The 26,254-nt window shown below is 47.9% G+C and overlaps 1 protein-coding gene across 1 annotated transcript; it reads right to left on the bottom strand.

Moving 5' to 3' along the window:
• Nucleotides 1–3,433: 3,433 nt before the first annotated feature.
• Nucleotides 3,434–26,227, bottom strand: mn1b (meningioma 1b). The gene is made up of 2 exons (XM_076289307.1): nucleotides 22,143–26,227; nucleotides 3,434–5,195 (listed from the first exon to the last, which is right to left on the bottom strand). The coding sequence occupies exons 1-2, from the start codon at nucleotides 25,813–25,815 to the stop codon at nucleotides 4,990–4,992; spliced, it is 3,879 nt and encodes a 1,292-aa protein (XP_076145422.1). The 5' UTR covers nucleotides 25,816–26,227; the 3' UTR covers nucleotides 3,434–4,989.
• Nucleotides 26,228–26,254: the final 27 nt, after the last annotated feature.

Here is a 26,254-nt window from a genome sequence, read left to right as displayed (position 1 = left end):
TATTGCTGAAGAAAAACAGGTGGAAGCTCGTTGAAAGTTTGCTACACATGGTGTGGGCTGTTTTTCATCTCATGGTACTAGCAGACTTCATACAGTTGAAGGAATGATGAATGGAGTCATTTTTTTCTGGGAGAATCTTTACATCCACCAGGATGATGAGGATGAGACATGGCTAGACCTTCCAGCAGGACCTAATGATCCTAACCATTCAGCAAAGGATACTCTCAATTGGTTTCAGAGAAAGGAAATCAAGGCCCTGACTTCAATTCAATTGAACAGTTTTGGAAGTTAACTAAAGATCAGGATTTACAAGAGGGACCCCTGAAATCTTCAATATTAAAGGACTATCGGTTTAAAAGAATGGGCCAAACTCACACCAGAATACTCTGACTGATTAGTTTCATCATACAGGAAATACCTTGAAGCTGTCATTACGAATAAAGGCTTTTCCACAAAGTATTTAAGAAATGTCAGCAGGCGTGATCAATACTTTTTTCCTGTGTCATTCCACTTTATTGCACATAACTCTACCTATGGACTTTAATGTTTGGATTTTTTTATATGGGTGGATTATCTGAGTTAATACTAATGTCTGGTGAAAGTTTCATGCAAATAGCCTCATTGGAAGTATACTTACTGAAAAAAATGTTGACGTGTTCAATACTTATTTTCCCCGCTGTATATTTAGTAGTAGTAACACTTTATTTCTTGGCAGGAGAATGATTATCTATGAATAAATAAATACATTTGTTGTTGCTATGCCTTCATTTTACAAAATCTTGCCAAGTATATGTAGTAACCATTTAAAAAAAGGTTTAAGCCCTGCGAGGCCGTAGGTTCCAGTGATTTAAAACAGCTAAGGGGGTGTTTACAGAACAACATCTACACAAAGAACTCAACAAACTAAATTAAACATGGTATACCAAAAGGCCATGTTGTTTTTTTCTACATGGGAATCCAAAAGATGTTATATGGAAATGCTAACACACAAACAAACAGTCTAAACCACTCCTTGACCAAATGGTTTGCCAGACCAAATGGCAACTGTCACCACAAAAACACAAAGATAAGGAAAGAAAGAGAACTAAAGAATGTGTGTGTGTGTCTGTGTGTGTGTATGCTTGTGTTTGTATATGTGTGTGTGTGTGTGTATGTGTGCTCTTTCTCAGAGCATGGTGGCAGTAAAGAGGTCAGCAGGGTGATAGGTCAGGGTTTTGAGCCACGGGGAGAGCAAAGGAGAGAGAGAGAGAGAGAGAGAGAGAGAGAGAGAGAGAGAGAGAGAGAGAGAGAGAGAGAGAGGAGGAGGGGGCAGAAAATGGACAGAGTAGAAGAAGGGGTAATGTCAGCAGTGACATATTTGGGATCAACAAACCCACAGTTAATCAATTTACTACCATCATAAAATTTAAAAAGGTATTGAAATAAGTGTTAGGGAATTTACAAGGTTCAATTGCATGTGGCTGAGGTAGGCGGGTGATTCACGCTCTGCTCTAGCTATGCAGAAAGCTGTGCATCCTTCTTTATAAATCAGACATCATCATCCGAACAGGACTGAACTAGCATGTTTGTTCACAGTTGAATGCCTTCCCCTCTGTTCAAGAGATAGGCCTGCAAGGGATTCCCTTTAAGCCTGATTAAGGTCTATTTATTTAGTACTAATACTTTTTCATCAGCCGTTGCTTTTTAACTGCCAGCAGAGACGTGGATACGCTAAGAAAAAAAGCCTTGTTCATCCATCTTAATGTAGATACAACTGAATCCAGAGTTTGGCCAAAATGCCAAGATATCAATTATTACACAGAGAACATGCCCAACACTACTGAAGTTCTACTGTAGTACTTTGTGTCTATTGATTGGTATCGTCGGTACTAAGAAGCAACACTTCTCTGACGTGTATTTCCACCAGTGTAGCTTTGACGCAGATGGTGTGTGGATAAATCCTAGATCCTGTCCTGATCTACCTAATCTACCCTACCTGACCTATCTAGCCCTCCTCTTCCTTCCTCTCCCCCCCCTCTCTCTCTCTCTCTCTCTCTCTCTCTCTCTCTCTCGCTCTCTCTTTTACCCTCCCTTCCTCCCACTTTGTGCTTTCTTTCACAGTAGCACTGATGGTCCTGCGTGTTTGGAGAGGAGAAGAGGGGAGGGGGTGTGTGTGTGTGGTGGAGACAGAGGGAGGTAAACTTAAGTCAACAGTGTGGTATTTTCCCAAAGATGCATATCGGCCCGTGGATAAACACGCCTGGGTATTTATAGGTGGCGCGCACCCGCCTGCGCAGGGACCCAGCAGGACTGGCCAAGAGGAGGCCCAGGCTAGCGCCATCATGGCACATACACACTCTCTCTATCTCTCTCTCTCTCTCTCTCACACACACACACACACACACACACACACACACACACACACACACACACACACACACACATATATATAACACTCTCTCTCTCTCTCTCTCTCTCTCTCTCTCACACACACACACACACACATATATAACACTCTCTCTCTCACACACACACACACTCTCTCTCTTTCTCTCTCTCTCTCACACACACACACACACACACACACACTCACATAACAGAACACTCTCTCCTGGCCAGCACCACCAGCCAGCACCACTCCACAGGACATCTTTATCACTAAACCCAATCTATTAGAGAGGGGGCAGGGAGGAGGGGGCAGGGAGGAGGGGGCAGGGAGGAGGGGAGGGAGAGAGGGAGCGAGCGAGAAAAACATGGAAAGAGAGAGAGAGAGAGAGAGTGCACAAGACAGAGAGAGAGAGAGAGAGAGAGTGACAAAGACAGAGAGAGAGGGAGAGAGAGAAGCAAAGAATGCATTCATCAGTGGACGGGAGTGTAACACGAGAGGCGCAGAACAAGCGGCGAGCGCGCCGTTCCACCCCCGTGAAGACGGGCCCCGGCACACGGGGGCCTGCGGGCTGTTCTGGAGGTTATCTGGAAGTGGCTCTCAGCTTGAGAGCAGCGCGGCCTGTGAGACGCTCTTTGTACAGTGGGCCGTGTTTATTTTGCAGCTGAATGGGCCATTCACACTGAATCTCCATCATATTCGTCCACCCCCAATCTAAGAGTAATGATCACTGCAGGTGAGCTAGTTGCAACTCTTCAGGGGCATGATATGAGAGGAAATAGCATTGAGAGGGATTGGTACAAGAGGGTGTGTTTATTTATTTATTTCCTCCTAGCTTATTGATAAATAATTTGGAAATTTGATAAATACTCAATTTAAATAACTGTATCAATTGATAAATAAAAGAACTAATGATACATAGAATATTAAACAATTACTCTATTAAAATGGCGCGTTTAAAAGAAAATATTTGTCTTACATTAGTCACTAAACATTAAGCTGTGAGTAAAGTTGAGGTTGCATTCAAAATACAAGGAACAGACTGGAACCAATTCACCATTACCGTCATATTTATTGTTATTTAGTTACTCAATAAAACATATACAGATATATACAATATGCAGGAAAACTGACGACTGCACTTTACATATTATTTTTTAAAAAAGAAAAACAAAACAACAACAAAAAAAGAGAAGATACCGCAGCGGCTTTTGCAAGTTATCGTCACATCCTCCATCTATGGATTCAAAGTCAACAGAAGCTTTATTTAAAGATTACAAGATTGCCTAACACACAGCAAATGTTCTCTTATTTTACATGTGCAATACCAATACTCTTTTTCTTTCACTTGTTTTTTTAGTCACTCCATCTTTCACCCATTTGTTACAGATTCAACCAAGAGTGGGATGTGAGAAGGTCTGTGAACTCCCTCCTGGCAATCTGACGATACCAGTCACCAGAAGAGAGAAAGGGAGAAAGAGAGAGAGAGAGAGAGAGAGAGAGGGAGAGAGAGAAGGAGGAAGTGTCTTTATCTGACATAACTGAAGAGTGAAGGGGGCAATCCCATCAACTGATAAAGGTGCAGTCAGGATGTGTGTGTGTGTGTGTGTGTGTGTGTGTGTGTGTGTGTGTGTGTGTGTGTGTCCCTTCCTCCTTCCCTCTTTCTTTGCCTCTCTCTGCCTCTTCTCTCTCTTTCTGCCTTCCTCCTTCTTTCTCTCTGTCTCTCTTTCTCTCCCTCCACACAGCAGGAACTGGTAAAGTAGTCGCCTGCTGAGCCTTGTTGAGGTACGGTGGCTCGGAGAGCCCACATTTCAAAAGGAGCCCCAGTGTGTCTCTGGCTGACAATAGGATTAGTGACCCCCCCCCCCCCCTCATACCCAGAAGATCGTGTGTTGGGGGGGCATGAGTGGACTGTCTGGTGGTCTTCCCTCCAGGACCGGTGCGGCAGAGCCCTGACATCATGTTTCACTTCTCCGTCTCTTTCGAGGTCTTTCCCTCTCTTTTCCCCCCCCTCCCCCACTCTCCTCCCTCAAGCCTCATTCATGTCTGTTCATTTTCTACAAAAATGAAAACAAAAAACAAAAGAAAAACAAAAGAAAAACTAAAACAAAAAACACACAAAAAAAAAAACGTTTGAGGTTCTCCTACGGTGGACGCATCTGTTTGGCACCCTGCCATAAAGTCCTGTCCACCAGTGGTGTGAATGTGTGAATGTGTGAATGTGTGTGTGTGTGTGTGTGTGTGTGTGTGTTAATGTGTGTATGTGTAAGTGAGGGTGTGTGTGTGTGTGTGTGTGTGTGTGTGCATGTCTTCTGTGTGTTGATGTGTGTATGCTTGTGAATGTGTGTGTCCTTGTCTGAGCATTCCCATCCCTGGGTAATGGATGACGAGAGAGAGAGACGACGATCAACAGCAACAGCAACAATCAGCTTGCAATCATCTTCCTCCTCTTCATCCACATCCTCCATCATCCTCCTCCTCCAATCACTGCTGTCTTCCTCCTCTCTCTCAGTCCTCTCCATCCCTTCATCCCCCCTTCCTTCCTTCTCTCTCTCTCTCTCTCTCCACTCTCTGTGGTCAGCAGTAGGAGAGGGACAGAGCGCGTGGCCGAAGGGAGCCAGTCCTCAGGTGAGCGCCGCCACGAAGGTGCCGAAGCGGTTGGAGATGTCGGAGTGCAGCGAGCGCCAGGAGGAGACGGGCCCGTTGCGGCCCTTGGCCTCGCCCAGCTCGTCCGTGCAGTGGACCGACAGGCACTGCAGGTGGCTCCCCGCCCCGCCGGGGCCCGGGGCCCCCACGCCGCCCGCCGACTTACTCTGGGACACGTCCCCATCTGGGAGAGAGAGAGAGAGAGAGAGAGAGAGAGAGAGAGAGAGAGAGAGAGAGACAGAGAGATGTAAGTATACTGTGGCTGTTCACATGCATTTGATCTGAGTAAAGCATTTCAACAGGGCAAGCTTATAAAGTACTCAGCCCTGGAGAGGACATTCATGCAACATTTTTTTTTACATTTCAATGACAAAAACAGACTGGAATGTCTTAAAACACAATGTTATGCTGCACGGATCAGGAAAAATGTTACAGAAACATTACAAAAGAGTATTGGAAAGTGATGTGTGAAGGAGGGCCTATAGCTGCAGGAATTATGTCTGCTGTCCTATGGGAGTCTCAGGAGCCTCCTCCACAAGCCCCCCCCCACGAGACACGGAGCCTGGATGGAAAAGCTGGAAGTAGCCACTACGGTGTGTTTGACCTCTGCCCTCGGGAAGAAATTACCCAACCAACCTCCCTCTTCCACACACACACACACACACACGCACACACACACACACACAGACACAGACACTCTCTCTCTCACTCAAACACACACATCAGGCCCAGATCAGGCCCTGTAGTGACTGACCACTGGCGTAGTCTATTCACCGTGGAGTCACTCGTGTGTATCAAGAGAGGGAGGGGTGTGTGTGTGTGTGTGTGTGTGGTGGGCGCTCATGGGTCGCCAGGTCAGAAAGCTACGGGGAGATGACCTCTGACACTGCTTGACCCAATTTACCGCTGTAATGACCCTGCCAAACTCTCCCAACCCTGTTGCCCTGGTGTCAAACCCTGGAAATGAACTGGTTGCGTGAACGCCTCAAGGAAAAATCCATACCTGGCTTTATGAAAGGTCACCCATTGGAAAGGTAATTGGTGTGAATGTGTGTGTGTGTGTGTGTGTGTGTGTGTATGTGTGAGTGTGTGTGTGTGTGTGTGTGTGTGTGTGTATGCCAGGTCAGAGGATAGAGTGAGGGCTTATGTATTGTGTGTGTATATATATTTGATATATATCTGTGTGGGTGTGTGTCAGTAGGTGTGTGTATTAAACATATGATAATATATGCACTAAACTTTCTGTTTTATGAACTTATGTTACTGCATGACAATGACAAGCGGATAAGAGCATTTTTCAAACACACGAGCAGGACAAGCAGCAGAGAATGAGAGGAGAGGAGAGGAGAGGAGAGGAGAGGAAAAGAGAGGAGAACAGAGGAGAACAGAGGAGAGGAGAGCATGGCCCCTGTGTCTCCTGGACACTGCACAACCCATCTGTCTGTCTGTCCTCTTCCCCCTGCTATTCCTTTCTTCTATTGTTTCCCCTCTCTTCATGTCAATGTGTTGAGACGTAGTATGTGTGGCATGGACATGGATGGACAGATACACGGAACACACACACACACACACACGCGCGCGCACGCACGCGCGCACACACACACACACACACACACACACACACACACACACACACACACACACACACACACACACACACACACACACACACACACACACACACACAGGCGCTGCAGGAGAGCTCTTGCCCCAGAGCCTGTCTGTGCCTGCCGGGACCACTGGCACGGAAAAGTGGAGAGATTTGGGAAAAGGTCAGACAGCCAGATCCCCCCTGTCCCTCCATCGCTCTCTCTCTTTCTCTCTCTCCATCGCTCTCTCTCTCTCTCTCTCTCTCTCTCTCCCTCCATCGCTCTCTCGCCCTCTATCTCCCCCCCTCCCTTCTCTCTCCCTCTCCTCTTTTCCCCCAAAAGTGCCCCAGGACTCCCAAACAAAAAGACAGAGAGGAGGGTGTGGGAGCAGGAGAAGAGGGGGAGAGAGAAAAGGAGAGATGGAGGGAGGGAGGGAGGGTGTGTGGGTGTGTGTGTGTGTATGTGTGTGTGTGTGTGTGTGTGTGTGTGTGTGTGTGTGTGTGTGTGTGTGTGTGTGTGTGTGTGTGTGGATTGGTTGTCGTGGTGGCAGCAACAGTGATGGTGAACCAGCCTGTGCCAGAGGGCACTCCCTCCCAACACCTCATCACTAGAGTCCTCTCTCTCTCTCTCTGACACACACACACACACACACACACAGACACACACACAGACACACACACACACACACCCTGTCTTGTGCCCCCCAGCTCTCTGCCAATAGCCCACGGTAGCTAGGCACAGCAGGCTGGGTCCCGGCCTGGATAGTCAGCCAAGCGTTCCCCAGCCAGTGCCCTGACACACAGCAATCTGACAACAACGCCACATACACGCACACACACACACACACACACACACACACACACACACACACACACACAGCAATTGCACAACAATGCCACCACAAAAGCGCCACCAAAAAAGGCCAACCAGCTGCCATAGTGCCAGTTGCCACAGACACACACACACACACACAAATAGGTACACACACACACATACACACTCACACGTACATTCTGTGTTCCCAAAAACAAACAGACATGTCCTCTGGCACTACATATGCAAGTGGGTGGGCCGCTAACATTAACACGATGTGCTCTCAGCGTGAGACAATAAAACACACACACACACACACACACACACACACACACACACACACACACCAATCACTCAACAAACAATAAAACAATAACAACATTTACTTTGGGTCTTTTAACACCAGTGTGCACAAATATTTCCAGTAGCACCAACACCACTAAAGCCAAACTACCTCTGGCATCAACCTCTATTCAAGCCTTTACGAGACTGGCCTCCACTCACACAGACCTGTCACTCCAGTCTGAATCCACACACACCTATTATTAATAATTACAGTTAATACTGAAGTTATTCATCCATAAGCCAATAATTCAACTCGAACCAGAGTAAGTCAGACTACAAATTTTACACACCTCACCTTTACTTTGTGAGATTAGCAGATTTTCAACATTTCTCACGTGTCACTTACGTCACACTAAATGTCAGGAATCTCACAAAATCTCACAGCTTTTCACACTCAAAAGCTTAGCTTAATAATTACAAGTCTTAAAAAATAACATAAATAAAAATAAAAATAAAATAATAGTTATGACGACTGTTCAATGGGTAAGCACCGTCGGCACTAAACAACTGTAGGCCTAGGTGGACCTACAGCTGCTGTGAAAATGTTATACAGTACATAATGTCTTTTTTGGTGTGTGTGTAGTACACAGTGGGAGTAATTCATGTCATGTGAAATTGACAGGAATGCACATTCTTCTGCTTAGGAGATGTACAGATGTAAACAACAAAAGACATTCTTTTCATATTTCATTTTTTTCCACGGGTCACCAAACATCTACTGAAACAATGCCACCTAGCCATATCAGCAAATTTATTTCACAGGCACTGAATTTTTCACGGAGCGAACAAACTAAATCATTGAACATGTGTTGAAGAAAACGATGAGCCAGCCGTGAATTAGCAACACTGAGGTAGAGAGTCTGGGAGAAGTGTAATATTATTCCGCTACTTGACCACTAAATGAAGCCTGCTCACACATTCCCCTCATCTCTGCCCATGCGTACCACAAAAGCCTGTGGACGAGGGCCTAATAAAAAGAGATCAAAAAGCAGCCGCATGCGACTGTGCCTCGCCGGAAAAGGGCTGTGAATTAGCCATGCTAGCACATTAGCACACACGTAGCGGCAGCGGGTGTGAAATCTTCCATCAAACGCCGGGCTGTATCCCCAAATGGCCATGACATTTAACAAGCTAAGGACTCTTTAGGCATGAAACCTGACAAACTCACACACTTGGTGTGTGGCCGGAATATTACATTAGCCAGACAGAGGCAGAACAGGCTGAGTACTGACTGCCATTACAGTGTCCAAGAAAACAGCTTTCTGGTGAGTCAATAACTGTCAATAACTGATAACTGTGCATGCAAACAACACCACTTGCAACAACAATTCTGCCACATCATTTCATCGAGGCACTCACAAAAAAACATTTTATCTTCTTCAATGAAAGACATCTTATTTCTATCTTCTTTAATGGTCTACGGGACATTATTTGTAACACATGTATTTCTATCTCATTCGGTTACAACCAGCCAAGAACACAGAAAAGACAAGAAACAGAAACTGATGCAAACAAAGATCTTTCATTAACTCTACACTGACTGACTCCACCTCCATCATCTCCTCAGCTCTTGCCCAAGGACAAACATTAAGGCATCCTAAAGTTTAATGTGATACTATATCTTAATGACGCAATTATACTCTTTATAATGGCACGCTTTTCCGCTTTGTGATAGTAGTGATGTTACTGACGCTTACAAGAACAGGTAGGTCTGATAGGGGGTGAAAAACCAACAGGAGGAGAAAGAAAAACAAAGACAAAAGATAGACAGTGTGTGTGTGTGTGTGTGTGTGTGTGTGTGTGTGTGTGGAAGGGTTTGAGAAAGCTCGATAAAAAATGCGTGAGAAAAAAAAAAGACTTGAGCTACTCTTTGACAGAAGCTGCCATGTTTTTTTTCCCAGAGCAGTAGAGCTCCCATGCCTTCTCTGTGTGCCCTCTATTCCCCATATACTTCGCGCGCGCCCTCTCACCCCTCACCTCCGACCTCCTAACCCCGGTCTCCCTCACAGAAAATAGAAGCCATTTTGCCAAGGCCCCCGCAGCCAGAGCTAAATATGACCCCGTCGAGAACTGGCCTCTCCAGGTGCTGACACTGGGAAGGAAAATAGGAATGGAGCCAGACGATTTGACTCAACATGCCACAACAGACGGATTCACACTGAAGTAAACCGTCACTTTGTGGCTGAAAGATCTTTAGACATTGTCACAACTGTCATAATAATTGACATTATTTACGATGTCACAATGCAATGCATATTACTGACATTATTTACGATGCTATTTCCTGTATTTGTACATTTAAAAATGGTCTGCAGATAATTATTTAATAGAATGCTTTAAGTATGTAGAAGTGTGCAAAGGTTGGTTCATTGCCTTTGTGAGAAGTGGTTATTGTGGTTTGAATTTCCTGCCTAATTTTCACAGAAAGAGAGAGAGAGAGAGAGAGAGAGAGAGAGAGAGAGAGAAAAGACAAGTCCAGGCAGGCATGTCAGCCCCCCACCCTCCTACTCCTCCTCCTGCTCCAGCGATTCCCCCACCCTCCTGCTGGCTCCCCTAAGGGGCCAAAAGAGAGACTCACACACAAGACACGCAAACACTCACACACACACACACACACACACACACACACACACACACACACACACACTTCTGCTCTTACTCTCCCTCTCTCACACTCACCCTCAAACACTCACATACACACACACACACACACACACACACACACACACACACACACACAGAGGCACGCGCATGTACACTAACTCCGAGGAAACTAATACACACATGGCGACACAGCGAGTGATTTAGTATGGCCGCACATAAATCAGCTGGCGGGTCTAAGCCGTGTTGTAGGCGATGCGTCGGAATCAGCTGAGCCTCGGCTCATACTGCCACACCAGTCTCCAGCCTCTCTGTTTATTTATCAGGGCAACAACACACACTCACACTCACACTCACGGACCCAAAACACGCACACACACACACACACACACACACACAGAAAACATTCACAAGCTTAGGAAAAAAAATATACATACCCTGACACAGAACCAAAAGACACACACACACACAGAGAGAGAGAGAGAGAACACATTCACAGACAAATAGAACCAAACACACACACACACAAGCAGGAAAAGATTTGTACAGACATATACAGACATGACGCACACACACATACAAACAGAGAGAGAGAAAACACAGAGCAGGGAACACACACATATTCACACCTTAACACAATGCACGCACACACACGCACACACACACACACACACACACACACACATAGACACACACACACGCACATGCACATATGCTTCTTCTCTTCTTAAACGGGTGGGAATTTTGGGATTAGGAACGTATGGCCGAGCAAAGGGGGTGTGGGGTTCAGCGTGTGTGTGTTCGTGTTTGCAAGTGAGTGTGTGTGGTGGTGGTGGTGGGGGGGGGGTTTGGACTAGAGGCCAGATTTTTTTCATCTTGAAGCAGAGTAACATTTAGTGCAGTGACAGGACTCACCACTTCTCTCCTACCCACAATCCCACCAATCAGTCCAACCCAAACCAATTAGACTAATTTCACCAATCGACACTGGTGTTGTTGTTTCCTTACTCTTTTCACAAGACCAAATCAGCTCAAACGTTAGAGACACGTTATTTTTTTTTTCTCGACAGAAGTTAATAAAACTAGTATCGAAAAACAGTGAACACCAGAGCGTTCAAACCCCAAATCTGCTGGAAATTGTCCTCAGCCATAAACACAAGCGCCAGGGCATCTGCTTCTCGTTTCTTAACTATGAACCAATATTTCACTGGATTTCTCAGAGCAAACAATCCAATAAAAAATGATAAATATCACTGAGAGGGAGAAATGCAACGTGTACTGTGGGAGAGATGTGTTCGGACTGAATTCGGAAAAAGCTGTTGTTTCTCTCCCGCACGCTACAACAAAGATAGGGTGAACAGTTTATAGCTTGAACATAGAGAGATGCCAGAGAGAGAGAGAGAGAGATGAGAAAAAGTGAGGGAAATGGAGAGACGTTAAAAAGATAGAGGACACATTTTCTAAAAGAGGTACATATCACGCTACTATGCCACTTGCCGACAGAGCAATACACACATAGGCTTTGGTTTCATTCTCATTATTTCATTCTCTCTCTTTCTCTCTCTCTCTCACACACACACACACACACACACACACACACACACACACACACAAACACACATCACAGGAATAGCTTCTAATGTCATAACTCATTTGTCAGTTTTTCAATACAAATTATAGCCTCCTGACGACTACCTGTATGCCAAATAACATAACTGCCTTTGGCTGTCTATCAACACGTCTAAACATAGCGTATACAAAATTAAACACACACACACTCTCACACACGCCTGCAGACACACTAACACACACGTACCAATACTGCTCTATGTAGTAGGGGCTGCACTAGTTTTCAGTTGCAATTATTGTAATAGCCATGTCTCTTTCAAGAGTCTTTAAAATAATTTAGATATAGCCAGACTGTGGCTCTGCTTGTGCAAGACACTCACAAGTCAGCTGCTCTCTTTTAAAGAACAACAGGAAATGTGTCACCTTCTACTTATCACAACCTCTCTAAACACACGCACACACACGCACGCACACACACACACACACACACACACACACACACACACAGTCCTAATCTGTTCTCGAAGAGCTATAAAGGGCATGTTGAACACATGCTAAGACAAGTGCAGTTTTAACGGTGTGTGTCTGGCCTCGGGGAGAAATGGGAAATGCTCAGTGAAGGCAGGGGAGAGGCGAGGATGAGGAGCCACTGACACGGAGTCGAGGCACTCACTCACTCACTCACTCACTCACTCACTCACTCACTCACTCACTCACTCACTCACTCACTCACCCACTCACTCACTCACTCACTCACTCACTCACTCACTCACTCACTCACTCACTCACCCACTCACTCACTCACTCACTCACTCACTCACTCACTCTCTCACTCTCTCACTCTCTCACTATCTCTCTCATCTCTCTCTCTCTCTCTCTTTGGAATTCTTCAGCTGTCAGTCAACCTTGGGGAAATTCTTTAACTCTAATGCAATGATCTTCTAAAACAGACATACACGCATAACATAAAACATATATACACACACGTACAAAGGACGGGCTAATTTGAGACATTTGAGTAAGTGTGTGTGTGTGTGTGTGGTGTGTGTGTGTGTGTGTGTGTGTGTGTGTGTGTGTGTACACGTCTGGGTGCACTCACAAGAGGGACCACTGCTGTCAATCTCCTCTGCCTACCTAAGGAGTTTCATTCCCTGAGGAGAGTTTGTGTTTAAAAAAGGACAGAGAGAGAGACAGACAGAGAGAGACAGAGAAAGGGAGAGAGAGAAAGAGAGAAAGGGAGAGAGAAATCAGACAGACAGTGATGGAGGAAAAGAAAAGAAGAGGAGCCAAAGAGCACTGCAATCCTCCACTCATCCAATACTCTCTGACCAACACCTCACCCCTGACCGTTTCCTATCCCAAACACAGTGACCTCTTCCCCAGGTACACTAACGCATTATTCACTTTGAAAATAAAAGCATTAAGCAACAGACTCATAGATGGGCTCTTAGATTGTGTTTAATTGTCACACTTCAAAAACTGGTGCTTAGAAAGAGCAGACAACCTAATGGGGCCTTTCCCTCAACAGCACAGGCCAGTGGAGGGGAGAACTGACCACTTAGCTGGAGCCCTGCTCTCTGACCGTTCGCCACCGCGCTACAGTTCCGTGCCACGCAGCGAGTCGAGCGGGGAGTGCCAACGGTGAATTGGCAACGCTGGCACGGCTTCAGCTCCAGCTAATTGCTGTGATTATGCTAACGATTATTATCGCTGCGGAGCAGCGCGGCGCGGAGGGGAAACGTGCGCATTGTTGTGGAGGAAGTCGCTACGGAACGCCTCATAATGACGGATCTGGAACGTGGCTCGCCGCGAGCTGTTTTCTCCCATCGCTGTAAATGTCAATCACCGTGTTGTTTCTTTGCACTCACTTCTTTTTTCGTTTCTTTTTTTTTGCACTCTCACCCCCCCTCTCTATCTCTCTCTTTCTATCTCTCTCTCTATACATATATATCTCTCTTTCTCTTTACGTAGGGCTATGCTCCTATTCTTTCATTCTCTCTCTCTCTCTCTCTCTCTCTCTCTCTCTCTCTTCTCTCTCTTCCATCGCTCAATTTTTTTCAGGAGAAAGGAGAGAGTAAGAAGCTGGGGAGGAGGAAGCAGGAAAGACTCCGTTGCCTCGCAGTGGGTTGCCGCGGTGGAGACACACGTCAATAGCATAAATATGATTTTAATGGATTGGCAGCGGGTGGGGGAGGGGCCGAAGAGCGAGCAAACAGTTGGACGGCACCCTGGTTTGCCCTCTCTGTACCGGAGGTTAGGTCTGTCAGGTGACTTGTCAATACGCCTGTTCAACTCTGGTAAATCAGGATCCCTAATTATGGAGCCTTGTATGGGTATGGAAGCCTAACTCTCTATATATTTATATATATTTCGTTCTCTCTCTCTCTCACACACACACACACAGACACACACATACACACACACACACACGTCTCATATCATTCAAGGACAAGGCATCGCTTGCAGCAGGAGTGGGAATAGTTCACTGTGCCACCTCTGCCACCTCATTTCAGGCAGTCACTCACATCATACAAGCACACACACACACAGACACAGACACACACACACACACAAACACACACACCTCACAGCAGTCAAAACACGTACCAGCCACATCACATGAAGGGCCAGGGGACACGCAGAACAAAGAAAATGAGGTGGGGGGGGGGGGGGAAGAGAGCGAGAGAGAGAAATAAAGAGAGAGAGAGGGAGGGAGGGAGGGAGCGATAGGATGAGAAAGAGAGAGAGAGACAGAGACAACACCCATGAGGAAGAGAAGATTGAAGCAAAGTACACACATAAGGGAGTGAAACAACAGTTCAGACGGGGGAGGGTGTACTTTTCCTCCGTAGGATCCTAAAATAAAAGCTCCTGATTCATTTCCCTACACAGAACGGCTGTTATCAAGACAACACACATCCCTCCGCCTGAAACGTTAGGTCAGGCTGCAGGCAGAGAGGCAGAAAGAGAGAAAGAGAGAGAAGAGAGAGAGAGAGAGAGAGATAGAGAGAGAGAGAGAGAAAGAAAGAGAGAGAGAGAGAGAGAGAGAGAGAGAGATAGAGAGAGAAAGGAGTGAAGGGAACAAAAGGAACACATAACCACGGCTGGCTGGTAAAAATACTGAGGTGAGACGATCTCGCTTAAGCAGGCTGCCCGCGCCAAGATAGTAATTAACGAGAGAGAGCAGCTACTGTCTGCATGGCAGGCACGTTCACGCCATCAGGAAGGGAAAAAACATCTCTTACTTTACACACACACACAGACACACACACACAATGTTTATTTCCTCTGTGTGTCAACATGTACATACACAACCATCATAAACTCGAGGATAGTACTCATTTCCTTTCTCTCTCAACACATCTACACACACACAAACACACACTCACAGTAGGCCTACAGTTTTTAATTTATACACACACACACACACACACACACACACACACACACACACACACAGACACACACACACAGACACAGACACAGAGACACACACACACACACACACACACCCTTACACAGCAGAGGCTGCTGGTCTGGAGGGGGCCATTACTCTGACACATCACACCCACTAAACACACCCGCAGGGAGCTCTTAGCGAGAGAGTGGGGGACTAACAAGGTGAGAGACACACAGCTCCGAGAGCACAGCGACAACACTTCTCCTGCTTTTTTTTTTTTTTTTTTTTACTACTCCGCCGTTTTGTTTTGTACTGAGCCGACCTCACCTCGCCATCCACCTGTGCTAAGAAGATGTTGTAAAACATTGTGTCAGACCTGACAGAACCCAGTGCTGTTGACTGACATGGTTCTGGCATTGAAAACATCAACAAGGGAGAACTACTCTTGTTATGTCAACTGTGTGTGTGTGTGTGTGTGTGTGTGTGTGTGTGTGTGTGTGTGTGTGTGTGTGTGTGTGTGTGAAGGAGAGTGTGTGGGAGTGGGGGTTGTCATTTAAGAGTGTTGATAAAAGTATAGTCTAAGGTAAGCTGACAAACTGCACAAACGTCTATTGCCTCATGTGTAATACATTCTGAACAGATTAAGTTCATCAAGTTGAACTTCTGTCTTTCACAATTTACACTGAACACACTTCCCCGTCATCTATTTCTTTGGTATTACAAGACAAGGTAAACCAGAGATGGAGGGTGTGTTCAAGTGGATCAAGCCCAGCACAATGTGGCCATGGGCTTTCACAAAACAAAAAGTTTTGGTCTTTCTGCTCCATTAAATTCTGCTGAAACTTCAGCTCGACCACAGCTGAAGATAGCCTCGGCGAGAATCACAGAATGTTAACGTTTCCTGTGAGGGTAGCCCCATCCACCGCAGCCATGCTAACACCAACCAATGCCAGGCATACTCAATGACCTCACACATTCACACACGTATGCACACACACACACACACACACACACACATACGCGCACACACGCACGCACACACACACACACACACACACACACACAAAGAGAACGAGCTGAGGGGCAGCTGCCATGATAGGGCTGTTAAACTCCACTACCCATAAAGCACTAAGTGGAGTCTATAAACCAACCAATTAGCGCCATCATATAGGCCTCATTAACCCTGCTTCTGAGGTCTCTCATGGCTGTTGCCCCTGCCAGGGCTGCTGCCACGGTCCCAACCTCACCACCCCCGCCCCCTCGCGCCACAGAGAGAGCAACGCGCTCCTGGCGCTACCAGCTCGACGAGACTCAATACAGGTTGGAGGTCGACCATCTGACCACGTGGTGCAGGGACAACAACCTCCTGCTGAACGTCAGCAAGACCAAAGAGATTGTTGTTGACTTCCGGAGAGGTCACACCCAACACCTGCCACTGACCATCGACGGTGCTGTGGTGGAGAGAGCGAGCAGCACCAAATTCCTGGGGGTGCACATCAGTGAAGACCTCTCCTGGACCACCAACACAGCATCACTGGCGAAGAGAGCTCAGCGCCGCCTGTACTTCCTGCGGAAACTCAGGCGAGCAAGTGCTCCACCAGCCATCATGACCACATTCTACCGAGGCACCATTGAGAGCATCCTCTCCAGCTGTATCGCTGTGTGGGGCGGAAGCTGCACTGAATACAACAGGAAAGCCCTGCAGCGCATAGTGAACACAGCTGGAAGGATTATTGGTGCTTCACTCCCCTCCCTGAAGGACATTTACACCACCCACCTCACCCGCAAGGCGACCAAAATTGTGAGTGATGCAAGTCACCCCGCTCACAATCTGTTTGATCTACTGCCCTCTGGGAAGAGGTACAGAAGCCTGCGCTCCCGCACTACCAGACTCACCAACAGCTTCATACACCAAGCTGTTAGGATGCTGAACTCTCTCCCTCCTCTCCCCCCTCCACCCTCAGCTACATAACATCCTGGACATTGGACCCACAAATGGCCGCCTGCACCACTCCACTTGCACACTTGTACACTTTGCAACTTGTTGTTGTTGTCCTGGAAACACAACACTTCTGCTGCTCTTACATAACTTGCACCACTATGCCACTTTATTTCTTACTTAGGTCAAACAGAACTACCTCAGCCTCTTATTGGCCTGACTTTGCACTAGTATTTTATTTTATTGACTGTCTATGCACAATTTCAACCAAATTTTGCTGCTCTTATTTTTTCATTATATGTGCCCTCTTATTTACTTATTTACTTACTTTTTTGTTTACTTGAATGTTATGTTTGTCTGTGGACTTAAAATTGTTAAAATATGTCTTGTCTCCACCGTGGGATAGTGAGAAACGTAATTTCGATCTCTTTGTATGTCTGGAACATGTGAAGAAATTGACAATAAAGCTGACTTTGACTTTGACAGCTGGCTCCAGGTCAGATGGCGTGTTTCCTTCCACAGTGGTGAAGGTTCGGAGCGCGGACTGAGGGAACTGGTCTGACATCAGCAATTAGGGGCAAAGGTATCAGGGCGACGCCTGTTTGTGGGCCCTGCAGCGCATCTCACAAGCAAAGTCGCCATGGAAACAGGTGTCAAACGCCTCAAAGAGACTTCAATATGCCCAGTGGTACGCTATTAAAAATGACATTCATTTAAAAAGCAAACAATACCCTTAGTGTTCTTACAAATAATTAATAGCACTATTTCACTGGGATGTATTCACACAAACGAGCAAAGCAAATACGAAATGTCACTGACATGCCTCGAAGCGCATAGATTTTGCAGGGGAGAATGTTTGCTAATAGGCATAATGCTGTGCAATTATAGTCATTAGAGCTATAAGTACATTTAGTTCCACCAACACCTTATACAATAAACACTGAAGGCAAGTCGAGGCTTGACAACCCAAAGAGGAAAATAATGATGCAATTGCTGAGGAGCAATTATGAGAGCATCTCCACAAAAACTGTCAGGAAGTTGGCACGAATCTTTTCTATGTTTTTGTGTGCGTGTGTGATTGTGCGTGTGTGTCTGTGTGTGTGTGCAGTTGGGTGTGTGCATGTGTGTGTGCAGTTGGGTGTGTGCATGTGTATGTGTGTGTGTGTGTGTGTGTGTGGTAGCACTATGGTGAAGAGTTTATGCTGAGTGGGAGTGAGAGTGTGTGAGAGAGTATGTGATGTGTGTGTGTGTGGGGGGGGGGGGCGGGGGGTCTGGAAGAGAGAGGGAATTGCAGGGAGGGGGAGGAAGATGTACACCTGGGATGTCTTGAGTTACATCTCATTTAACCCTTTGCTTTCGAGGGGGCCTCTGTGTGTGTGTGTGTGTGTGTGTGTGTGTGTGTGTGTGTGTGTGTGTGTTGGGGTGGTTGGATGTGCATATGTGTGCCTCTAAATGTTGGGATACATGATAGTGACACTTATATTTACACTTTGACTTGTTTTTTTCTCATGTTCCTATTAATACAGATACACGATTGAATACTGTTTAGAATATCTTGCTTTTGAGGGATACAAATCAAAATGATTTGTTTCATTTGAACTCCAAACTTATTTCTGCAAATAAATGAATATGACATATAGTCACAGCTGAAGATCATAATTTTAAAATCAGTTGTAAGTTCTAAATCAGTAGTTAATATATATATATATATATATATATATATATATATATATATATAACCAAAAATATTCAGAATTGTTTGATATATTGTTTTTAACTTGCAGCACGACAAACTGTGTGACTGTACTTATTGATGTTATGCTTAATTAAAATCTAAAGACAACAATTTCACAGCATTAGATGGTTAATTTTTCAAGTGATTAAGAAATCACAAGACTACCCATATCAATATGTGCAAGCATCCATAATTCATATAAATTAGAAAAGAGTACCATAAATTAATGGAAAATTGTGCAACGACAGGCATACTGTACATGCATATAACTAATATAGCCTATCACCAAATATGATTTTGGTTTAGTTAAACAATAAAAATATCGTTACCAAAAGAATCAAATATGCTTTTGAATTTAAGCAGTCAGTCACTACTCCTTGTTTTTGCGGCTAGCATCAGATGCCATTCAATAAGTCAGAAGCAGCTCCAGCACGCCTCTTGCCTTCACTGTCTATGACCCTCAAATGAAAATCTGTCAGGAACAGTGATTTGTGCTAACTAGCTATCGATCGCACCCGAGCGACGTGCGTTTAGAGCCTCAGAAGGAGGAGGGGGAGGGGGGTGAACGGAAAAAGGATAGAGAGAGGGAGAGAGAGGGAGGAAACAGAAAGAGAAACAGGCAGAGTGCTTTTGTTTTCTTGACTACCGACGCAGACGCGCAACAAATCTATTTGGATGCCCTATATTGGGGCGCCCGAAAAATACAATAAAGCCACGGAGAAATGTTGGTGTAGTTGACTGCGCTGAATGTTAAACAATGTCCCCTGACTCGTGATGCGCCTTCGCCGTGCCCCCGCCCTCCCGTTGTTAGTCGGAACAAAAGGACACTGAATGAATGCGCACCGGGGGCTACCTATTGACGTGCGTGAAAGCGCTCCCTGGCCGTGGCGATTCAATTATGCGTGTCCCGTCGCGGAGACAGTTCCCGTTTCATACAGCCATTTTCACTCGTAAGGACACTGACTTGTCTTGGTGTGGAGCACATTGTAAGGGTTTGGCCTATATTGGGCATAGCAGCCCAATGAACGAGCACAAACAACAAAGGGGTAAAAAATAGAGTAAGAAACCTTGGGGCTGACTTGCTGAACACCGACAATGAAATGTTACTAAACGTTACTTTTAAAATTATGATAGGCTACATTGGCGTCTTGGACACAAGCTGATTATGATATTAATTTAGAAATGAAAAGTACAATACAGCATAATATAATAATATAATAATAATACTATTAATAATAATAACCAGCATAAATTATTTTCTTAATTTGTTTACTTTTTGTTATTTTATCAGGGTAATCCTTCCATCAGAGTCGATTAATGTGATGCCGGCGAGGCCTGCAATGCAATCACGGCTTTAAAATGATTTAGTGCAACCTAATGAGGAACACTGGCATCAAGTCGTTTTTCAAACCGCTCAGCTAAGAAAAAATTCCTATGTTGTCCACCCTTTCCTCAGACACAGTCAAGACGCCATCAAATATGTAGAATATCTATATGTAAGTAGGCCTATGGGCACGACTTTAGCCTACAGATCCACCTCGTCTCTCATTTTTCTGCTATTCTCTTCATGATCTATGTTTCTGATATAAGTGGTATCAGAGCAGCGGTACGTTATAGCGCACGGAACTAAGTGTGATAATTAGCCTACTGCACTATTTCAATTACGGCGTCTTCTAAAAACAAAAAGCGCGCAATCGCAATATATATAGAAGTTAAAGCGGAGTTGTCAAGGCTATGGTCTACCAGGCTCTTGTGTTGCCAATGAAGGCTAAAGCCCCATCAGAAAAGGTGGATTATGAGGTGATAAAAATAAAAATCCACTTATGGTTAAAATACCATGATACTGTAATCTTACAAACCCGTCGACTGCTTAAAACTACAAGTTTATAAGTTTTAAAATCTATAATCTATACGATATTATAGCCTAAAAACTAAAGTGGTGTTATACTAATACATTTTAATTTAAATAATAATTCAAATAACGCAATTAATTATTATTATTATTATTATTATTATTATTATTATTATTATTATTATTAGGCTATTATTATTATTATGCGATATAGCATGTTATGCTGAAATGTTGTAATGAAATAAATGTATATAGAAAAAAAGTGCTCATGTTTATCAAAGACAAAACTAAAAGCCCGTGTAAAATCTAAAATCAATCCACATCCACTCTCTTCAATCAGATTATCTAATCATAATAACATAAACAAACAGATAGGGAAAGAGGAAACCCCGCTGTGAAAACGCATCTCCTCAAAACGCGATTAATCTTCGCAGGGCCGTTGTTCACCCTGAAAACCGAGATAAAGAACCACAGGAAATGTTTACTTTTCCTTGGCTGCCGCTTTGAAGCCTTTCTCCGTGGTTTCATGCGGACTTAAACCCAGAAAATAGACTAAATCCTTAGATAAATGTTCGAGTCATGTAACTTGTTAAGCCTTTAAAACTACATAGAACGTGTACTTGACTTTTCCTACACCGATTTCCCTCTCTGAATAGTATTAATACGCAAGGTTAAAATCCTTACAAGATAAGAAAAAAGTTTTAGCTCCTCCAGTAACAGCATAACGCATCTCCTGCTATTTATTTCAAAATTCAACAGCCTGTCAAACAATTTACATATTACCTTTTCCACAAAACATCGGACATAAATTGCATTCATGACCCTTACAATATTGGCATAGGCCTACATGATTTGTATGACAATCTTACTGTTAACAATTATGTTATCAATAAATATACCGTGTGTTTATAAACAGAAATGTACCGTACTTCAGAGTCTACCGTTTCAATGTAAAAGTAACAAGAGTGTCCAGACAAAAAAACCAAGGTACCAAAATGCAGAGTTGAGCAAGACACAAAGGCATTCAAGAGAGAAGTGCATATGTGCAAGTGAGTGTGTGAGAGTTCTCTGTTCATCACTAGGAAATAAATGAGTGAATAAGCATATATTTTTTCCTGCCGCTAGAACCATGAAGAAAGCATACATTTGAAACACACTCTTTTTACTCATTACCTAACTTTTCCCTGAGGAGGGAGGGGGACTTCTCTTGCCACTCTCCACATTCACTGAGCATCTTTCACATAAGACACACGGCACACCATAACGTCTAGAAAGAAATTATTTGTACCTTCTTTCATGTTGCTCTGGCCTTTTGTCTTTTCCCACGGAGTCAAGCCCTTGCCCTCCTCCGAGCCCTCCATGAGGGTCTTGTCGTCAGGCACATACCAGGTGGCGTGCTGCTCGGCCATGAGTGTGTCCAGGTCTATAGTGCCCATGTTGCCTTTCCCGGCGTCTGGGCTGCAGCCAGCCAACTCCACGTCGCCGTTCTGTCCACTGCAGTCAGCGGCGACGGCAGCGGCAGCCCCCTTCTTGCCGCCGTTCTTCATGGCCAGAGGCTGGTCCTCCGAGATGCTGAACTGCTGGCGCTGGAGCTGAATCTGGGCCTGCAGGATCTCCAGAGGGTGGACCTCATCCTGGCCAGAAGTGCTGGAGGGCGTCCGTACCTGCTCCATGCCCGGCGTTCCGGGGTGACCGCCTGGCCCCGCGTTGCCTCCGTTGGCGGTGGTGCCGAGTCCGTATCCGTCAGATGTCGAGGTAGTATGGTTAGCCATGCCCAGGCTCTGTCCCTTCTGTCCACCCATCAGTGCCACGCCGTCGCCCCGCACCAGCTTCGGGGAGCCCCCCATCATGGGGCTCCGGCTGGCCTTGGCGCCGGCGGCGTCCGAGCTGGACGACACTTCGTCCTCGTTGCCGTAGTGCAGGCCGCCGCCCACGCCCACGTCGTCCGGGAAGTCCACGTGCGGCGAGCAGCCGTCCGACTTGGAGACGCTCTGGATGCCACTGTCCAGCGACGACATGAGGTCAGCCTGGTCCCCCAGGATCAGGTCGCCCCCTTTCCCGCCCCAGGAGGGCGAGGTCAGGGGCTTCTCGTGAGGTGTCCCCCCACCCCTCTCCCCAAGGCCAGCCGGAGGGGGCGCCGGCTGACCAGGACTCACAACAGGGTTGCCATTGTCAGAGGGGAAAAACATGCCAGGGCTCACATGGCCACTGTCCCTTTTCCTCCTCCCTCTCCCTCTCCCACTCCCTGTTGCTGCCTTCCCATCACTGCATGGGGTAGCGTCCATGTTGTAGTTTGGGGAGAGGGCACTGGCTTCCCCCTGCACCGGCGTCTGGTTTTGACTGACGGGCTTGCCGCCCACTCCAGGCCCGGCGCCGGGCATCTGGCTGCTCTGCGAAGAGCCGCCGCCGCCGGCGGGGAAGTACTCCTGACCAGTGCTCCCGTTGGCCGCGTTTCCGCCGCCTCCGTTGTTCGCGTCCTGCTCCGTCTGGCTCAGCTTGCGCTTGCCCTCGCTCTGGTTCTTCTTGTTGAAGGTCACGTTGAGGTTGGGGGCGCCCAGGCTGGCGATCATGTTCTGGCAGGCGGTGGACAGCGCCGCCAGGCAGCTCTGGCCGAAGACGCTGTCCTTGCTGCTGGACTTGCTGAAGTTGCCCAGCGAGAGCGCGCCCAGCTTGCTGACCGACGAGCGCTGGCCCGGCGGGAAGTCGGGCGGCGAGGAGTAGCTCCCTGGGGAGGTGCTGACCCCCTGAGGGTTGCCGTGCGGCGGCGCACCCTGCCTACCGGGTCCTCCGTAGGGGAACGCGGACTGGCCGCCCATGGGGGGGCCAGAGAAGTCGGCCGGACGGCGCTCGGCGGGCGCGTTGGAGAGGCCGCCGCCGGGCGACTGCATCTGTGCCAGGTTGCCCATGTTGCCGGCGAACTGCGGGTGCAGGCTGGGCGAGTGCAGGGGTCCCTGCACGTGCCCGTCACCAGGCATCCGCATGGCGTCCGGCATGCCCATGCCGTTCACGCCCGGCCGGAACATCATGCCCGCTCCGTTGGGCTGCATCTCGTGTGCGCCGGGCTCTCCGCCCGGACCCCCCATCCGCCGGGCCATCATCTCGCTGGGGGCGGGGTGTTGTCCGGCGAACCAGGCGCTCTCCTGAGCCGCCAGGTGCGGGTTCTGGCCGTCAAAGTTCACCATGCGCCCGCCGCCGTTCTCACGCTCGAAGCCCGTCTGCGGCATGCCACCGCCGTGCACCATGGGACCCGGGGGCACCACGTCGCCGTGGTGACCGATCTGCTGCAGGTTGGGCTGCCGCATGCGCTGGCTGCGCGACGCCATCTGCTTGATCATCATGGCGGCGTTCTGGCGGTGCTGCTGCTGCTGCTGCAGGGTCTGCTGCTGCTGCTCGTGGCCCGGGTGCTGGAGGGGAGGCCCCGGCGCGAAGCCGTCCGTCACCGGTGGCGTGAACTCCCCCGGGAGGCCCGGGTACGACGAGGGCGAGAGGTGGCTCTCCATGCCGGGAGGGTTGTGCATGCCGCCACTGCCGCCGCCGCCGCCCGCGCCCCAGGATCCGCAGCTTTCGCCGGCCGTGCCGTGGTGACCGCCGCCGGGGAACTCGAAGCGCGGCCGCTTGGCCACGTTCAGATACGGAGAGTCAAAGTGTTGCAGCCGCTGGTTGGGGGGCTGGCCGTGGGGGGGTGGAGGCTGCTGCTGCTGCTGCTGCTGCTGCATGAACATGGGGTCCCCGTAGGGGTGCATGCCCCTGTTCTCCAGTCTGTGGATGGGGTACTCAAACTGGTTGTGCTGGCCGGGCATGAGGCCACTGCCGTCCTGCATGCCCGGGTTGGGGGCGCCTGGCTCGGGCTGGGGGGGCCGGGGGAGGGAGCCCTGGCGCCCCAGCAAGGCGGCTGCCTGCTGCTGCTGCAGGAGGGGGTGCCTGGCCCCCACGCCAGGCTCCATGCCCACGGGCATCTTCCTGCCGTTGCCGAAGCGCTCGAAGAACACCCCCCCTCCTCCGTGCTGGGCGGGGGGCTGCTGCTGCGGCTGCTGGGGCCCCTGGGGGTGGCCCTTGGGGAGGGCCTGCATCCCCGGTGGCCTGGACAGGGCCGGGTTTCCGGGGAAACCGGCCCCCTGTCTGCCGGCGGCGAAGTGGGGGAGCTGGGACTCAGAGTCCGAGGGGGAGAAGACGGACACGTCAAAGTGGCCGGCAGGGGGCTCGTTGGGGTAGCTGTAGTCCAGGCCCTCCACGCCGGCCTGCGGGGGCAAACGCCTCGGCTCCAGACCGTGGCCCTCAGAGGAGGAGGAGGAGGAGGAGGGCAGGCCGTGGAAAGAGGCAGCCCGGTTTGGTGACTGGTCCAGGGGCAGGCAGGGGGCAGGGACGGGGTGGTTTCCACTGGAGGGTCCGTGGTGCTGGAAGTCAGGCATAGACCCAGGCCTCTGCTGTTGCTGGGGGAACCCCTCCCCTGCTTGGCCCTCGGAGAGGGGGTCGAAGCCCTCCGCAAAGCCCTGCTGGGGCCCCATGCCGCCACCGTAACCCATCATCCTACCCCCATGTAAACAGGAAGACCCCTGCTCTGGGCCACCAAAGCCTCCCGCAAAATGCGGGTGGTGTTGGTGGGGATGGGTCTGGTGGCCGTGAGAGTGTCCGTGACTATGAGGTTGCTGGTTGTTGAAAAACCCGTGCATGGGCGCCTGCTGCTGTTGCTGTTGAAGACCGCCAGCGTGCATCTCCGAATGGCCGCGGGGGTGAAAACCGCCGCCAGTATACTCCCCGTTTATGTTCATGTTCATCCCGAGCATAGGTGGCTCGTTCAGCGGCCCAATCCCCGGTTCCACCGCACCGGGCGGCGGAGCTCCCGTGTGAAAACCGGGGTTTTTATAATGGGCGCTCATGTTTGATCTTAACTGCTTCAAATTGTTTTTCTCTCCGACGTTTCTGCTATTTATTTGAGGACCAAATTGTTCAAGTCCAAACATACTTCTCCACTACCAATCCTGCATGACAGCCAGCTTGTCTGGCTTCGAGGCAGAACTCTGCCCTCTCCCCTACAGTTCGGTTTAACTCGTCCACTACTAAAAGACAAGCGGAGTTTTATCCAGTATTATATTGACACACAAACGCACGGAAAGAGGGGGGGGGGGGGACAGGGCGTAAAGATGTCAAAAATCCATTTCTATGTTTTAAAAGAAAATGATACAATAAAGACACATAGTCTAAATGTGCGATAGTAACTCACCACAAAAAGTTGATACTACAACATTAACACAATTTTCTCGCCGTTTTAGTTGTGGTGGTGGGAAAATGTCAATTAATTGTCCACATAGGCAAAAGAGAATATTTCGGTGATTTTAAAACTCACACGAGTTCCTTCTGTGCCAAATGCATTAATACCAAAAACTGGTGGTGCCTTTAAAC

Source organism: Alosa pseudoharengus, unplaced genomic scaffold (genome assembly GCF_046254945.1).
Source record: "Alosa pseudoharengus isolate Yale_2024_CS ecotype anadromous, Long Island Sound unplaced genomic scaffold, YU_APseudo_1.1 YU_APseudo_1.1_scf_17, whole genome shotgun sequence".
In the NCBI taxonomy this organism is placed as follows: domain Eukaryota; kingdom Metazoa; phylum Chordata; class Actinopteri; order Clupeiformes; family Clupeidae; genus Alosa; species Alosa pseudoharengus.
The sequence above is the reverse complement of the archived record's forward strand: the minus strand, read 5'-3'. Positions and strand labels throughout refer to the sequence as shown.

What these genes read in the sequence shown, in the direction of transcription:
- mn1b (XM_076289307.1), bottom strand. Translation starts at nt 25,815, where the DNA reads ATGTTTGGACTTGAACAATTTGGTCCTCAAATAAATAGCAGAAACGTC. An exon ending in CCAGAGCAACATGAAAGAAG is followed by an intron (nt 5,196 to 22,142) that starts GTACAAATAATT and finishes TCTCTCTCCCAG; the next exon opens with ATGGGGACGTGTCCCAGAGT.